This window comes from Sorex fumeus, unplaced genomic scaffold (assembly GCF_029834395.1).
Source record: "Sorex fumeus unplaced genomic scaffold, SorFum_2.1 ptg000095l, whole genome shotgun sequence".
Lineage (NCBI taxonomy): Eukaryota > Metazoa > Chordata > Mammalia > Eulipotyphla > Soricidae > Sorex > Sorex fumeus.
The window spans coordinates 2,214,190-2,231,627 of NW_026606152.1; the positions used below are offsets into that span (position 1 = coordinate 2,214,190).

The window sequence follows — 17,438 nt, forward strand, 5'->3', positions numbered from 1 at the left end:
CACCTAGTGAGCTTCAGGTGCAGCAGGTTGCTGCCTCAGGCTGGCCGGTGGCACACATCTGTGCTGGACAGGCAGTGCCCAGGCTGACTCGGACACTTCCTCAGGAAGACTGCTAGGTAAACAGGAAGGAGGAAGCACTCTCTGGGACTGCTACTTTCCTCCCCATGCTCCCAAGTCACCTACAGGACTTCAGGAGACTCACCAGCAGTCAGGTGGCCCAGAAGTTTGCAAAGCACCCAGGAAATGATCTTGCCTGCAGCTGCCTCTCCCACCCTCAGCACACTCAGAGACTGGGGGCAGAGTTCAGGGCAGGTGTCCAGACTGCCCACGTTAGTTGTATTTAAAGCCCAAAGACTAAACAAACTCACCTTGGAAGAAAACAGTAAAAAGCCAGTCCTGGCATCCACTCTGGGGGAAGAGTGTTCCAAAGAGCAGGAACCTACAGAGAACCAGAGGAGGAAATGCAGGGCCCCATGAGGGGTGGGGGTGCAAGGGGCCAGGAGCAGCCTTCACACTGCTAGTAGGTCACACATGGTGGAAATGGGAAATGAGTCAACAAGCCAGGGGATATTTCTAGGGTCCACCGAGCAGGGCCAAGAGTGACCCCTGAGCACAGAGCCTGGAGTAGTTTCAGCATTGCCAGGTGTGACCCAAAAGCGAAACAAAAGAGGACAGTTGGAGGCCAGAGTGGTAGTACAGCAGGTAGGGCTCTTGCCTTGCACGTTGCACGTGGCTGACCCGTGTCCCCTAAGCACCACCAGGAGTGAGCACAGAGCCAGGAGTAAACCCTGAGTGCTACCAGCTGTGGCTCCAAAACTAGGTATTTTGAAGGGTAGAGAGAACAGAAGACTGCTAAGAATGGCTCTTCTGAGTACTGTTGCTGCAAGCAAAAGAACCTCAAAGCCAGAAAGATAATTGTGTGTGGGGCGGGGAAGGGTGTGTTTAGAGAGAGAGAGAGAGAAAGAGAGAGAGAGAAACAGTCAAAGGAGATGGTTGGGCTTTGGCAATTGCTTTATTCTTTGGGAAGGGTGGTGCACACCTGACGTTGCTCAGGACTTATCCTATCTCAGGGCTCATGGATAACTCCTCATGGCAGGAACCGTATGTGGTGTTGGAGATTGAACCCGAGTCAGCTGCCTGCAGCTTCCCCGCAGTCGCAGCTCTCTGGCCCAAGAGGGTTGGTTTCGTGTCGACAGAGAATGGAGCACGTTTATTAAGAGAGGTGAGGGGGCTGCTGGAGAGGCAGGGGGCTCATCTCTGAAACGGCCCCAAGGGACTGCCAGAAGGTTCCAGAGGCAGGGTGTTATGTGTTGGGTTTGAGGGAGTTCCCTCTGAGAACTTCCTATAAAACATGGCAGCAGGTGTGCCAGAGAGACAGGACTGCACTTGAGGCACTTGCCTTGCACTTACCCAACCCAGTTTGATCCCCAACAGCACACATGGTCCCCTGAGCCTGCCCGGAGTGATCCCTGGATGCAAAGCCAGGAGTAAGCCCTGAGCACAGCCAGGTGTGGCACCAAAGCAAGAACAAAAACATGGTAGTGGTGAAAGTGGGGAGAAGGAGCAATGATCATTAGCTGAAGGAGAGAGGAAGGACAGATTTCTCCAGCCACTCGGGCTGCCAAGAAGGCAAGGGGGAAGATGAGGGTGGGATTTTGTTTTGCTTAATTTTTGTTTGGGGGCCATGTCTATTGGTATTTAGGGGCTACTCCTGCTCAGTGCTGTGGGGTCGGTCCCCTGGTCCTTAGGAGCCCTAGTGGAACTAACAGAACCCTTGCCTCCTGCAGCCCAAGCCCATGCTCAGCCCACTGTGCTACCTCCAGCCTGAATGTTGGATTCAGCCAGACTCTGGTTGTAAGATGCCATGTGCCTAGCGGAAGGTGGGAGTTGTGAATTGTGTTCCACAAGCTTGGCCTGGGCTCAAGCTTTATGAGAAAAAGATAGGATGAGAGGGTAGGAGAATAGGTTGTAAGAAATAGTACAGCAATAGGGCACTTGCCTAGCACACAACCCACCCAGGTTCAATCCCCAGCACTCTGTGGAGTTCCCTGAACGTCTCAGGAGTGATTCTGATGTAGACAGGCAGATAGGGAAGGCCCCTTCCCAAGGCAATGGCAGTAAATCTCCTGGGAAGCAATAGCCCTGATCTCATGGAGAACTGGAGCCAGTCTGTAACAGACCCTGCAGAGGCTGGACCAATCCCCTCCAACAGACGCTCCTGCAGAAAAAAGTCAGGAAAGGAATTTCAAAGAAGGCCATCACCATCCCAAACCCCTGGTAATCTGGTAACCTCCCTGGTAACTTTTACCTAGGTAGAAGCCCCACATGGGGGCAGTTTGGAGAAACCCTATAAAGGCCACCTTGAACAAAGGAAGCAAGTGTGGCCATATGTTGCCCGAGCCCATGTGCTGCTACTGCCTATGTGGTCAAGCACATGCGGTGCCTGAGCACATGTGTCACCCTCATCTCTTCTCTTGAGATGTGTACTTTCATGCTTTCATGCCTAATGCTGGGATGTGTGTAGGGGCTCTCTCTGCCCTTGGAGAAGCCCAGGTTCTCTCTTGAGCACGTAACTCTCCACTCTCTCCCACTTTCTCTCCCTCTTTCCCTTCAAAACCTCCAAATAAAAACTTAATTTCACTGCTTTTCTACTCCTGGCAAGCTATCTGTGGTGTATTCAATATGCCAAAAACAGTAAATACTATGGGTCTCATTCTCCTGACCCTGAAAGAGCCACCAATACGGCAGCGTTAAGAAGGATGAAGAAAGAGAAGCTGATAAAATTTCAAAGCCAAAGTAGGCTGCCAAAACGAAGAAGGACTAAAATGACTGCCTGTATTTTCAGTGCATGTATGTTGGCATCGGATGTATCCATCGAGGACCTGATAGTGCAAGCGTGAAAGATCAAGTATGACATAATTGGTCTGACCGAAACAAGAAGGCATCAACCACATCACGCCATTTTCTTTTTTCTTATATTTATTTATTGAATCACTGTGGGAAAAGTTACAAAGCTTTCAAGATTAAGTCTCGGTCATACAATGATCAAACACCTTTCCTTTCACCAGTACTTATTTTTCACCAAGAGCCCCAATATACCCTCCACCCACCCCTCCCAATGCTTGTGAGCCAGATGATTTTTACTTAACTTTCTCTCTACTTTGATTACATTCATTATTTTGACAAAAGATGCACCACTATTGTTTAGAATTTCCCCCCCCCCCCCCCAACAATCAGAATTGCTGAAAAGGCATTGTGAAATAATTTGTTTTCTATAGCTGGTTATGAGAACCATATGATTTTGGATTTTTGGTATTTTACTAGGTAAGTCTGGAGGGATTTCTGCAAAGAGCCAGATAATTATGAGATTGGTTTCTGTGAGTCTGGTGTTATGGCCGTGCTGGAGTGCCGCTTGTGGGGGGTAACTCGTGACCTCAGTAGGGTGTGAAGGACTAGCCAGTACCGCCCCCCTTCCCATGAGACTGCAGTTGCCCTGTCACCACCGACTCACACCTGGATTTCCAATAAGCTCCGAGAGGCGGCAGCCACTATGCTGCGGGGGTGGGGGGGGAGGTGGAAGGGAGCAACACCCTTTCCCTCCCAGGGAGTCATGGAGCCATAGTTTAATGCATAGTCCATTCACTTTTCTGCCGCAAGCTGCCGGGCTCTGGATTAAGTCCTTTTGCCTCTGGAGCCATGGCCGTGCTGGAGAGCTGCTCGTGGGGGGCAACTCGTGACCTTGGTATGGCGATATCACACCATTTTCGACACTGGATAAGAACTGTCCCTCAGAACATGTGACAAAAGAGGCGTTGGTGTGTCGGTGTCCTTGTCAACATGAACTTGGCCATGAGCATTGATTCATTCGAATGCCTAACAACCTGAGTCGGATAATTACACTTGAATAGATGTGGCTCACTGCTGGCAGTTTCTATCTTCATTGTCGACACACCAATATCTAATTATGATGAAGAAGTTAAGAAGTTCTACACGGAGCTGGAGAAGTTCTATAAAGAAGACCACACCTTCTACAAGATCATTGTCAGTGATTTTAACACCTAGATAGGACCTAGAAGATCAGTCGAAGAACTCCACATTGGGATCCATGGTCTAGGATGGAATGAACAGGGTGAGAGACTGTCTGAGTTCATCATGTCGACCAAGGTCATCATGGTAACTCACAGTTCCAGAAGGCCGAATCCAAATGTTGGACATGGGAGTCTCCCGGTGGATGGTTTCACAAAGAAAGTGACCACATCATATTCAATCAACGTTTTTGCCTGACCGATGTTGCTCTTGTTCCAAAATTTCAAACAGGATCGGACCACCATCTCCTTCATGCAAAATTCTACTTCACGGAATGGGGAGAAAGGGCTGCAAAGTTTAAGAAGAGAACTCCCAGAACAACCACCAACTGGGAGCTCTTTGGCACTATTGCGGCAACATGGGAAGATGCCGTCGTTGACAACATTGACGAAGAATACGATAGACTGATTCAGCACCTCCATGATTGTGGGAGGAACACCAAGAGAGAGATAGCCACCAAAAGATGCCTGTCTTCAAAACCTCTCGAGCTCATTCGCCAACGTGGCTTGGCATGAGCCTCAGGCAACTGCAAGTGAATGTCCAAGCTCTCAAAGCAGTACAGAGAAGCGATAAAGGAAGACCTCAAAGAGAGAAGAGCAGCAATGATGACTGATGTGGCAGATGCTGGGAAAAGCATTTGCAACGCCTGTATGTCCTTTGCCAACTACAAGACCAAGATGACAGCCTCCAGCGTCCTGATGGATCTATCACATCCATCCAACGGCAATGGAGAAGATTATCCATGACTTCTACTCGTATATCTCCGATGGCCACGTCCACCTTCCTACATACCAAATTCCGCAGGAGGGATATGTCATTCCCAACATTCTCCCTTCCGAAATCTGACATGCCATTTCGTCAGTAAAGAAGCAAACAGCACCCGACCCAGCCAAAGTCAGACTCGAACACCTGAAGAACCTGCTATCAGTACTCATCAATACACTGGCTCGACTCTTCACATGCTACCTGTCTGAATGCAAGGTTCCATCCCAGTGGAAAACCAGCAGGACTGTACTACTGTACAAGAAGGGAGACATCCACGACATTGGCAACTATTGCCCAATTTGCCTGGTGTCTGTCACCTACAAGCTGTTCACTCGAGTCATCCTGAATAGGATTGGCAGAACACTAGATGAAGGACAACCATGCGAGCAAGCCAGGTTCTGAAAAGGATTCAGCACCATTGACCATATCCACACGATAACCAAGATCATTGAGGTTTCTCGGAAGTTCAAGGTGCCGCTCTGTCTAATGTTCATTGATTTAAAGAAGGCCTTTGATTCTGTTGAGATTGAAGCAGTCATTGAAGCCCTGGCCAAACAGGTAATTCAAAATCAATACATCAGGATTCTCCGTGAGCTATATTACGGATTCATTACCAAGATCTCACCATTCTACAAGGAAGTGATCATTGATGTCAAGAGAGGGGTTTAGCAGAGTGATGCCATTTTACCGAAACTCTTCAGTGCCACCCTCAAGAATGTCATGCGATGACTGGAATGGGAAGGAATAGGAGTGAATATATGGCAACTACACCATCTCTGCTTTACTGATAACATCGTTCTAATAAAAGCAAACATTAGCCAAGCGGCACAAATGCTGGCCGACTTCAACCGTGAGTGTGGAAAGGTTGGACTACAGCTGAATCTCATGAAGACAATGTTTATGAGAAATGGACTTGTTCCTGACATTCCATTTGCTCTCAATGGAATGAACATCTCCGAATGCAACAGTTATGTGTACCTAGGTTGAGAACTCAGCATGATGAATGACCTGGCACCTGAGTTGCACAGGAGGAAGAGAGCAGCTTGGAACGCCTTCAAGAGCACAGAAGAAATCGCTAAGAGGATAAAGAACCTCTGGCTCCGGGCACATCTCTTCGATTCCACTGTTCTTCCTGCGTTAACATACACCTCAGAGACCTGGGCCCTACGAAAACAGGATGAGAACGCTATTTGGGTCTCCCAAAGAGGAATCAAAAGAGCTATGCTTGGGGTATCGCGCTTCACTCAAGTGAGAGAAGGAATCCTGAGTTCCAACCTCGTTTGATGATTGAGAACCAGGAACGCTGTCTCGTTTGCCAAGGCGTTGAAAATCAGATGGGCTGGACACATAATGCAGTTTGGAGACGATCACTGGACTAGAGCCATTACTGACTGGATTCCACGGGATGTCAAAAGATTGTGTGTCTACCCACCTACAAGATGGTCAGACTTCTTCATTAAGACCCTGAGGTTTGAGGTTCTTCGTGTTCCTGGAGCGAGCAGACATCATTGGGCTACACTAGCACGCAATAGGAACAAGTGGAGACATTACCGCCGCCCGCTTGAGCAAATCGATGAGTAATGGGATGTCAAATGATCAAGTCTACTCCTGAAATTCCTTTCTGCGAGGTGAGACAAGACCCAGTAACCCTGGGTCCCAGGTGCCAGAGGTGGATCAGGAGAAAGTGACTGTCTTTCTCCTCCCCACTTCACATGAGTCACCTGTGGCGCCTACTGGCATCAATTCCTGAGTACAAAGCCAGAAGTAAGCATGCATTTACCACAATTCTGGAGCCTGGTAAAATAGCAGATTGGCCAAGAAAAAAAATCTTTAGTCACTGGTGCAACAATGAGTGCCATTGACCTGTGCAGAAAGGTTGAGAACCACAGTTAGAGATACAGTGGGTAGGGTAGTTGTCTTACACACAGTTGACCAGGGTTAATCTCCGGCATCCCATATGGTCCCCTGAGACTGCCAGGAGTGATTCCTGAATGTAGAGCCAGGAATAAGTCCTGAGCATTGCTGAGTGAGGCCCCTGCCCTCATTTTAAAGAAGAAGATTGGGTCCTATGGGTCTCCTGCCCTCTGCCTGATTAGAACTGCTGGGTATGGATCTGCATGCAGGACTGGTACCATTTGATACCAGGCATAAAAAGTTGAACAGTGGTCTAGATCCAGAAAGATAATACAGTGTACAGAGGTAGGCTACTTGCCTTGAATACAGTTTACCCTAGTTCAATACCAGGCGCCTTATATTGGCTTCTCCTGCCCCACCAAGAATGATCCTTGAGCACAGAGCCAGGAGTAAGCCCTGAACGCAGCTGGGCAATGGTACACACACACACACACACACACACACACACACACACCCAGAACCACCACCACTACCAGAACCACCACCAAAGAGCACTGTCCTGGTGTCCTGGAGCACCTATCTTGAAAGCATACAGTCACTAATTCAAATTCCTAACATCCCACATGTGTCTAGCATGGTCCAGGCAGTATGGTCTGTTTTGTTTGTTTGCTTTTTTGGCCAAACCTGCCAGTGCTCTGAGCTCTGGATCATTCCTGGCAGAGCTTGGCAGACCAGAGCTTCAGGTCAGAGACCTCACAGTGCATTCGTTTTTCCTTTGCATTTTGGGTGCTTGGGGATCACTCCTGGCAGGGCTCTGGAAACTCTAGGGGTTGCTGGGGATCTAACCCAGGTCAACCGCATGCAAGGCAGGTGTCCTCTCCCTGTGCTATCTTATCTCTCTGGTTCCAGCTCATGGTGCATAGCAGCCCTTAGTATGGCAGATAGTGTCTCCAAGGATTCTGTGATTCTGTGCCTCTTGGAATCTTCCAGAAGGCCTACCATGAGAGTATTCCTCAAATATCACTGTCATGCCTTGTTTTCACTTTCTCTGCTATTTTGATGTGGGTCTGGGGAGTGAACCCAGAACCTCATATCTGAGAGGACAGAGCTTTACCTCTGTCCCATGTCCCTAGCCCTGAAGCCATTTCTTTTGTTTTCTTAATTTTTTTTTCTTTTGGGCCACACCTGACCATGCTTAGGGTTTACTATTTCTGGCTCTGAGAAGAGGAATGTCAGCACTCGGGGAACCTTGTGGGATTCCAGGGATCAAACCGGGGTTAGGTGCTTGCAACGCTAATTCCTTACTCACTTTGCTATTGCTTTGGACCGTTTTCTTAATTTTTAAAATTTCTGTCTTTGGACCACTCCCTACAGTATTCAGGGGCTATACCTGCACAGTACTTCAGGTCTAGTTAGCGCATAAGGTGATGAGAATGGAACCTGGGCCACCCACATGCAAAGCACACATCCTATCTGCTGAGCCATCTCCCTGGGACCTGAAACCATTTCTGGTTTTGTCTGTTTGTGGGCTTCACTCAGAGATGCTCAGGACTGACCCCTGGCCCTGCAATCGAGGCTCACTCCGATAGGGTGCCTGGGATTGAACTCAGGTCAGCCATATGCAAAGCAAGCTCTTTCCCTGCTGTTCTGTCCCTCTGGCCAAATGTGGAACATTTGGAAAATCTGTGGGTCATGAAGTCACTGCAAGTTCTGAACAGGGTCCAGAGAGATTGACCAGAAGTCAGATCTGACTCAGGAATCTAGGAACTGTGGCACAGAGGGTAGGGTGCTTGCCTTGCACACAGACGACTCAGTTTCTATTCCTGGCATCCCCATATAGTCCCTGGAGTAGCACCAAGAGTGATTCCTGAGCACAGAGCCAGGAGTAACCCCTAAGCAGCACCGGAGTGGCCCCCCAAAAAAAAACAAAAAGAAAGAATCTAGGGACCAGCTGTGTAGACACCCACCTGTGGATATTGTGGATGCTCTGTTGAGGACAGGGGGCAGAGCAGAAGAGAGACGGTTCCCAGAGGGTGGGGGAGCAGGTGGGCACCACCTTTAGGCTGTGCCAGTTACTCACTCTGCTCCTGGAAAGCTGAGCAAGGAGGAAGGGATGGTCAGAGGGAAGAAATTTGAGGTGGCAGGGTAACAATGGTGGAGGGGGAGAAGGGGTGCAGGGATATGATGATGGATAAAGATTTCCACCTCTGGGGACTGGAGTGATAGCACAGCGGGTAGGGTGTTTGCCTTGCACGCAGCCGACCGGGTTTGATTCCCAGCATCCCATACGGTCCCCTGACCACCACCAGAAGTAATTCCTGAGTGCAGAGCTAGAAATAACCCCAGTGAATCACCAGGTGTGACCCCAAAAGCAAAAATAAATAAATAAATAAATAAATAAATAAAATAAAAAATTCCACCTCTGTCCTCATTGATCTCATTCTGCTCTAGCCTGCCATTACCCAACACTCCCTCTGCTCCTCCTTCCCTCTCTCCCTCCTTTCTTCTCCCCACTCCCTTCACTTCTCCTATCTTCCCTCCTCCCCTCCCTTCCTCTTTCCCTCTCCCTCTTACTCTCACACCTTTACTCCTTTTCTCTCTCCCTCCTTCCCTCCCTCTCTCCCTTACTGCCTCTCGTCCTCCTGCTCTCTCCTTCCCTCCCTTTCTTCCTTCCTCTCTCCCTTCCTCCCTCCATCCTTCTTTCCTGACCTTTCTTTCCTTCTCTCTCCCCTTCTCCCTCCTTTTCTCTCCTCTTTCCTCCCTCTTCCTCTTCTTCTTTCCCTCTTCTCCTCCTTCCCTATCTCTCATTTCCTCTCTCCTTCCTTCCCTTCCTCTGCTCTCCCTCCTTGCCTCTCCTTCATTCTCACCCTTCCTTCCCTCCCTCCTTCCCTCTTTCTCCCTCTTCTCCCCTTCCCTCCCTGCCTCTCTTCTTCCTTCCCTCACTCCCCTTCTCCTTCTGCATTTCTCCCTGTCTCTTTCTTCCCTTGCTGTCTCTTCCTGTCTTCTGTCTTTCTTCCCTTCCTCCCTGTCTCTTCTTTCCCTTCCTCCCTGTCTCTTCCTTCCCTTTCTCCCTCTCTCCTACCTTCCTTCCCTCCCTCCCCCTCTCTTCTGCCCTTTTTCTGTTGTTTGTTTTGGGCTACACCTAACAGTGCTCAGGGTTTACTCCTGGTGGTCTCAGAGATAAAACTCGGTTGCAAGGCAAGTGTCTTTACTTTGACCCCTTCCTACCTGCCTTCTGTGTGGGCACTTGTGTTTGCCAGCTACTGCTTGGTACTCTGGACATACTGAATGCTCAGAATGTACCCATGTGTACGCGCACACACAGACACACACACACACACACACACACACACATCCCTATCTTCAACGTTGGGGACAGGCCCAGCGCCCACATGCAAGGCTTAGTCACAGTCCAGCCCAGCGCCCCCACCTTTTCGTATTTTGGCAGGTTAGTGTCTCACGGGTGCCCCTCCAACCCTCACCCTCCTTTCCGCTCCCAGTCTGATACTGCAGAGGGCTAGATTAGGTTTCTGCACTAAATTCTGAGTCATTAGCACCCTGAATTGAGTTGCTGCCCCTGCATACCATCAAGTTTTCAGTCCTGTCTCCCCAGATTTGTGCCTAGAAAGTTTGGGGCTTCCAGACTTTCGTCCCCAGAAACATCAGGGCTAGGCAGCGCGGCGGAAAGGCCCCCTGAGTTTGAGGACGGAGCTGCGCCCCCTGACGCCCCCAACAGGTTCTGCAGCGTGGGTCCGACACCACCCCCCCGCAGTCTCCCAAGCCCCCCAAACACTTTTTACAGGGGCCCCTTTCAGATCACTGGTGCTGTCCGACATGGCCGCCTTCCCCCCAAAGTGTGGGGTAGAGGTGCGGATCGGGGGAGTGGGGTGCTGGCGCGGGGCGCAGGTCCGCCTTAGGGATGCTGGCGCGGAGCGCGGGTGCAGGTCGGGGGTGCTGGCGCGGGGCGCGGGTGCGGGTCGGGAGTGCTGGCGCGGGGTGCAGGTGCGGGTCGAGGGAGCGGGTCGCAGGTGCGGGTCGGGGGAGAGGGGCGCGGGGCGCGAGTCGGGGGTGCTGGTGCGGGGCGCGGGGTGCGATTCGGGGTGCGGATCGGGGGAGCGGGGCGCAGGTACGTATCGGGGGTGCTGGCGCGAGGCGCGGGGTGCGGATCGGGGGAGCGGGGCGAGGGGCGCAGGTGCGGATCGGGGGTGCTGGCGCGGGGCGCGGGTCGTGGGTGCTGGCGCTGGGCGCAGGTGCGGGCCGGGGGAACGGGGTGCGGGGCGCAGGTGCGAGACCCGGTGAACCCGGATACGGTCCCGCCGTGGGCGGTGCCGGGCTGCAGGTGGGGCGCAGGGCGGGGCGGCGGGGGGAAGGGGCGGGCCGGGCCGGGGCGGGGCGCGGACCGAGGCCGCAGGCTTCAGTTCGCGTCCCGCGGCTCGGGCGCGGCATGGGGCGGGTGCAGCTCTTCGAGATCGTCCTGATGCATGGCCGCACGGTGTACAGCCCCGGGGAGCCGCTGGCGGGAGCCGTGCGCGTGCGCCTAGGGGCGCCGCTGCCCTTCCGAGGTGGGCGCGGTGCGCGCGGGTCGGGCCGGGCGGGCCGGGCGGGCCGGGCGGGCCGGGCCTGGCGGGGCTTCCGCCCCGCGGCCGGGCCGGCCCCTCTGAGGCCCCTCGCGGGCTCCGTGACGCGCCCACCCTCCCCGGGCTCGCGCCGCGCACCTGCCCGCCCGGCGCCTGGCACCCGTGTCGGCCAGCGGGGCCGCTTCTCGGGCGGGCGTCGCTTCCTGCCCGCGGTGCCCAGGTGCCGCCGCTGCTGCGGACGCTTTCACGCGGCGCGGGTGGGGCTCGAGCGGGGTTCTGGGAGGGCCCGCGGCGCTGCGGGAGCCGGCCGTGGGCTGTGCGGGAACCGCCGCCCTCTCCCCCGCGGGGCGGCCAGCCGTGTTCCGGACAGGTCACGCACGCCGCCCCCAGTCGTGCCCACGGCCGTTTGAACTTGTCTGACCACCTCCCCGCCCCTTTCTTGTTTTAGCAGCTGAAGTTTGGGGTTCGCGGAGGGGGTTGGGTGTGGCAGTACTAGGGCCGCGGTGGGGTGGGACTCGAGTGGGCGGGGAGGCACCAAAGGCCCCTGGGCTCTTTTGTTCCTCCGGGGTCCAGCCAGCTTTCTACGTCTCCATGGGATTCCCGGCTTGTGGGTGCCTCTTTTTAACCCATATGGTCAGCCCCTCCCCCATTTTTTCCAAGGCCTGTGCTGTGAGTAGCCCCCCAGCCCCAGCGGGTGTGGCCTCGAAACCAGAAACAAACCGGAGGCCTGCTGGCTGAAAAATGAGAGAGCTTTGGGGCCGCGTGTAGTACAGCAGGGCGCTGTACCTTGCCCGTCCAGTGATTTCTGAGTGCAGTCAGAAATCACCCCTAAGCACCTCTGGGTGTAACACCCAAACCAAAATTTGATCAATAAAAGAAGAAATGGGAAGCTTTGCTGGCACACTGGGTCCTGGGTACGGTAATGCATGGTGCACTGACACCCCAGCGCTGTGTACACCCCTGTGCCACAAAACCCAAAGGATAGCCCTTGAGCTCCTGCTGCTGGCCCAGAGAGGATGGACAGGTGGCGTGTCTGCACTGCCTCCAGCGAACACAGTGATCCCAGGCACCTCCAGGCATCAGCTCTCCAAAGCTTGGACCAGGAAGCTGCTGGGGCTGGGGGCTCACCCAGTGCTGGGGGTGTACTTGGGACTGGAGGGGTTCCTGGGACTGGGGGGGTTTCTCGGGACTGGGGATTTACCTGAGATTGGGGTTTTACATGGGCCGGAGGGTACCTGGGACTGGGTGGGTGCCTGGGACTGGGGACTTACCTCAGGCTGGAGGGTAGCTGGGACTGTGGGGGTACACCAGGGACTGGGGAGTAACTGACTGGGGAGGTACCTGGGACTAGAGGTGAACACAGGCTGGGGATTGTACCCAGGATCAGGGGTATACCTGGGGTGGGGGGTGTACCTGGGGCGGGGGGTGCACCCAGGGCTGGGGTTATACCCAGGGTTGGGGGTACTCAGGATGGGGGTGTACACAGGCTGGGGGTTGTACTTGGGACCAGGTTATACACGGGGTTGGGGATGCCAAGGATAGGGGTGTACCCAGAATGGGGCATGTCCCCAGGACTGGGGGTACCTGGGACTGTGGGTATACACAAGCTGGGCGGTGTAGCCAGGACTGTGGGGTACCCAGACTGGGGGTGTACCTGGGGTTGTGGGGTAATCAGGATGGGGGTGTACCCGGGACTGGGGGTGTTCCCGGGACTGGGGGCGTACACGGGGGGGGGTGTCTCTGGGGTGGGTGGTGCACATGCCGCTGGTGGCAGTTGAAGTGGCTGTGCACAGAGGCTGTGGGAGCTCGCCCCTGGCTTTGCGAGTTCAGTGTGACTGGCCACCTGGCCCAGCCACACTCCCAGGGGAAGGGTCCATGAGTGCCTTGCCAGGTGGGGGTGGGGCAGTTCTCTCAGCTCAGGAGGCAGGACAGAGCTTTAGAGGAAGGCTGGCAAAGGCCACTCTGCCCCAGGTTGTGGTAGGGTGGTCGAGGCCTTTGGGATCAGATTGGGAAGTGGGTGGGCGAGGTCAGGAGGTAAAGGGAGAAGACTCCTGGCTCTGAGAAGACTCAGAGCCTCTGGACCCTGGTCCCGCCAGATTGTTCTCTGGTGATTTCCAAGTGTGGATACCCCTGTTCACCCTGTACTCTGTCTGCACACTGCTGGACCCATATCTCGCTTCTGCCCGAGGCCTGCCTGATGGCGGCCTCCTCAGTATGTCCCCACGGGGTGCACCAGTGGGTGGGGTGCAGTGCAGCGAGGGGGTGTGAGCATTATGGGGCTGTGCGGTGGGGTCGTGGAGTGCCCAGCAGCTGCTGCAGTGGGTGGGGCAGGCTGTGCCGGCTGTGGACAGTGTGACTCTGGGCTCCTGGGCTGCAGGGTGAAGCCCTTAGGGGAGTCCATCGCAGAGCTCAGCTGCTGCTTCCTGTGACCTGAGCGCCTTCTTCCGACAGCCTTCCTCCCACCCTGCCCTGTCTCCTAGCTTCCCTGTGAGGGTGGACACACCACCTCTGAGTGACCACTTTCCACCCTCAGTGCTTTCAGGCCACTATCCTCTGCCCCTCGGGGGTCTGCAGGTGGTGGGTGGTGGTGCCTTCCTGGTCGCCTGTGGTCACTCAGCCTGTGTCTCCCAAGTGTGTGTGCCCAGCCTCTGGCCTGGCTCTCGCAGGGTATGGCGGCTAGGATGCAGTGGGCAGAGGAAGGCCTGCAGGGGTTCTAGCACCTTGCCCTGACTGACCTCGATGCTGGCAGAATAGCGACCTCTGTTGTGAGGGTTCTGGGAGCTGAGTGGGGCTGTGCCCACTGCTCGGTGCCAGGCTGCGGGCACCTTATCTGCTTCAGCGGGTCTGACTGCATTCCTACAGCCTGAGGGGAGCAGTCAGTTTCCTGGAGCAGAAAGGGGCTGGGGCACCTCCCTGCTTGCAGAGGTGGGGTCAGAGGTCAGTGCCTGACTTCTGCCAGCTGCCAGGGAGGTGGGCATGGACCCAGGGCAGGGGACTCTAGGGGTTTCTCGGGGACTCACACTGCCCCCGTTGCAGCCATCCGAGTGACCTGCACGAGTTCCTGCAGGGTGTCCAGTAAGCCCCATGACACGGCCTGGGTGGCAGAAGAGGGCTACGTGAGCAGCTCGTTGGCGCTGGCTGACAAGGGTGAGTCCCACGTCTCAGCTTCCTTCCTGGGCCCATGCTCAAGGACAACCCCAGGCAGCCCTGCCTGCCGGCATCACCTCCCAGCCTCCTACCTGAGTCCCCTCTCCGCTCAGGGGTCCTGCATTTCCACCACTTCTGGGTCCTGCACCCCACCCCTCCTGTACCCCCATTCCCATCCTGGACCCCCTCCGCCTCCTGGACCCCCCTCCCCTCCTGGATCCCTCCTCCCCTTCTGAACCCCTTCTCCCCCTGCTGGACCCCCCCTCCCCTCCTGGATCCCCTCCCCCTCCCCCTCCTGGACCCTACCTTCCATACTGCCTACCTGTTTCAGACAGTGGAGGGGCCTGCCGGGTTCCACACTCACCTGGGCACCGCTGTCCTCTAATGGCCCCTCTTTGGTGGCTGGGCAGAGGGCCACCTCCCCCCCCCCCCCCCACACACACACACTTCTGTACTTGTCTGCAGGGAGCCTGCCTGCCGGAGAGCACAGCTTCCCCTTCCAGTTCCTTCTCCCTGGTGAGCTCTGCCCAGCAAGGCCTGTGTGTGGGCTGTGGGGTGGTGGGGAGGTGGGCCAACCCTGGTGCCAGCACCTGCCCTTTCCAAGCCACAGTGCCCACGTCCTTCGAGGGCCCTTTTGGGAAGATCATCCACCAGGTGCGTGCCACCATCGATACACCCCGTTTCTCCAAGGACCACCAGTGCAGCCTCGTGTTCTATGTACTCAGTCCCCTGAACCTCAATAGCATCCCTGACATTGAGGTGAGGATGGGGCCCCTGGCAGGTGGGACCAGCTGGGCCTGGAACTGCAGCTACGGTGCTGGGTTCTGGGTCCAGCCGCTCACTCTGGCCAGTTTCCGTCCTCTGCCCTGCAGCAACCCAATGTGGCCTCCACCAGCAAGAAGTTCTCCTACAAGCTGGTGAGGACGGGCAGCGTGGGCCTCACTGCCAGCACCGACCTCCGTGGCTACGTGGTTGGGCAGGTGCTGCGGCTGCAGGCAGATATTGAAAACCAGTCAGGCAAGGACACCAGCCCCGTGGTGGCCAGCCTGCTGCAGGTCAGCACCCTCTGCCATGGGGTGGGGGGCTGGGTGATATCCCAGCCCCCAGACTCACTGCTGCCCCTTCCCCAGAAAGTATCCTATAAGGCCAAGCGCTGGATCTATGACGTGCGGACTATCGCAGAGGTGGAGGGCATGGGGGTGAAGGCCTGGGGCCGGGCGCAGTGGCAGGAGCAGATCCTGGTGCCCGCCCTGCCCCAGTCAGGCCTGCCGGGCTGCAGCCTCATCCACGTGGACTACTACCTACAGGTGCGGGCAGGGCGGGACTGGGGGGGCGGAAGGGGCTCGGCCCCTCACTGTCTCCCCTTCCCAGGTCTCGCTGAAGGTGCCGGAAGCCTCGGTGACCCTCCCTGTCTTCATCGGTAACATCGCGGTGAACCACGCCCCGCTGAGTCCCCAACCTGGCCTGGCGCCGTTTCCTGGCGCCCCTGTGCTGCCCTCAGCGCCACCCCACGAGGAGGCTGAGGTGGGAGCCTCCGGGGCCCAGTGCCCGGGCCCTGTCTCCCTCTCCACTAAGAGCCACTCCCAGCAGCAGCACCCGGTGGTGGCCTTCTGCTCTGTGCCTGGTGCCCCTGAGCCTCATCCTCAGGTTGGCAGCCCTGCCCCGCCCCCGCTGCCCCCTCCTCTGTGCATCTCCACAGGTGCCACTGTGCCCTACTTTGCAGAGGGTTCTGGGGGGCCTGTTCTCACCGCCAGTACCTTGATCCTCCCTCCCGAGTACAGCTCATGGGGCTGCCCCTATGGTGAGTGGGGACTGGGGACTGGGGACTGGGAGGGCGTGCCCCGAGCCCCCTGAGGACCTAGTTCTCTCCCTGCAGAGGCCCCGCCTTCTTATGAGCAGAGCTGTGGCCAAACCAGCCCGACCCCCCGAAGCTGACCCCAGCTGCCTTCTGTGCGGGCTGACCTCTGCCCTGGGACCTTGGCTCCCTGGGCCTTGTGCCTTGGCTCTAGTCCAGCCCAGCCCATTCAGGACCCTCACAAGTCCAGTGTGCCTTGTCTGTGCCACATTCAGACTGGCCGCTGCAGCTACGGGTGTTGCTACCCACCCCAGGGCTGAAGACACGCATGTAAATAAAATGTTCATTTATAGCACTGGGCCCTGGCGGGCTTTTCTGCTGCTCTGGGGTTCTGTGCGGGTATGGGGCACTCCTGGGTCAAACTGGCATGTGACCTTTGGTGTTAGTTTAAAATCCTTACTGGGATTGGGGCCAGAGATAATACAGTGGGTAGGGTACTTGCCTTGCACATGGCTGACTTGAGATGGATCCCAGGCCCCTCATGGTCTCCTGAGCCCTACCAGGAGTGCACCCTGAGCACCACTTGTTGTGGTGGCCCAGAAACAATTTTTTACTGGGATTCGAGGAGACTGCCACTTTAAGTAAAGCCTGCATTGGCCCTGGCCCCTCTCCAGGGCACCACCTTGGTACCCCCATCAAAGTATCATGGAGAAGTCCATTCACAGTCACACCCCATCTTGTCCAGAAGCTTCCCAGCTGTGGGGGGAGGTTGCAGGTGAAGGAGCTGTGCCACTGGGGGTGCTTGCCCTGTACATGGTTGACCTAGGTTTGATCTACAGCACTGCAGAGAGATATCTCCAGAGCTCCAGCAGGAAGTGATCTTGGAGCACAGAGCAGGAGTAAGCCCTGAGTACTACCAGGGTGGCCCTCAAACCCCAAAAATCAAGACAAAAATACCCCACCCAAAAATACTGGGAGAGGGAGCTGGAGCGATAGCACAGCGGATAGGGCGTTTGCCTTGCACATGGCTGACCTGGGTTTGATCCCTGGCATCCCATATGGTCCCCCAAGCACTGCCAGGAGTGATTCCTGAGTGCAGAGCCAGGAATAACCCCTGAGCATCGCTGGATGTGATCCAAAAAGAAAAAAAAATACTGGGAGATAGTGTGGTCATTGGCAAGTGGCCCATTAGACTGAGGGGGCCTTCAAGCCCA

At 55.6% G+C, this 17,438-nt stretch overlaps 1 protein-coding gene across 1 annotated transcript; it reads left to right on the forward strand.

Annotated features, from left to right (window-relative positions):
- Window positions 1–11,114: 11,114 nt before the first annotated feature.
- On the forward strand, window positions 11,115–16,485 carry ARRDC1 (arrestin domain containing 1). The gene is made up of 8 exons (XM_056132891.1): window positions 11,115–11,267; window positions 14,319–14,429; window positions 14,895–14,945; window positions 15,034–15,188; window positions 15,302–15,484; window positions 15,560–15,736; window positions 15,801–16,230; window positions 16,306–16,485. The coding sequence occupies exons 1-8, from the start codon at window positions 11,150–11,152 to the stop codon at window positions 16,362–16,364; spliced, it is 1,284 nt and encodes a 427-aa protein (XP_055988866.1). The 5' UTR covers window positions 11,115–11,149; the 3' UTR covers window positions 16,365–16,485.
- Window positions 16,486–17,438: the final 953 nt, after the last annotated feature.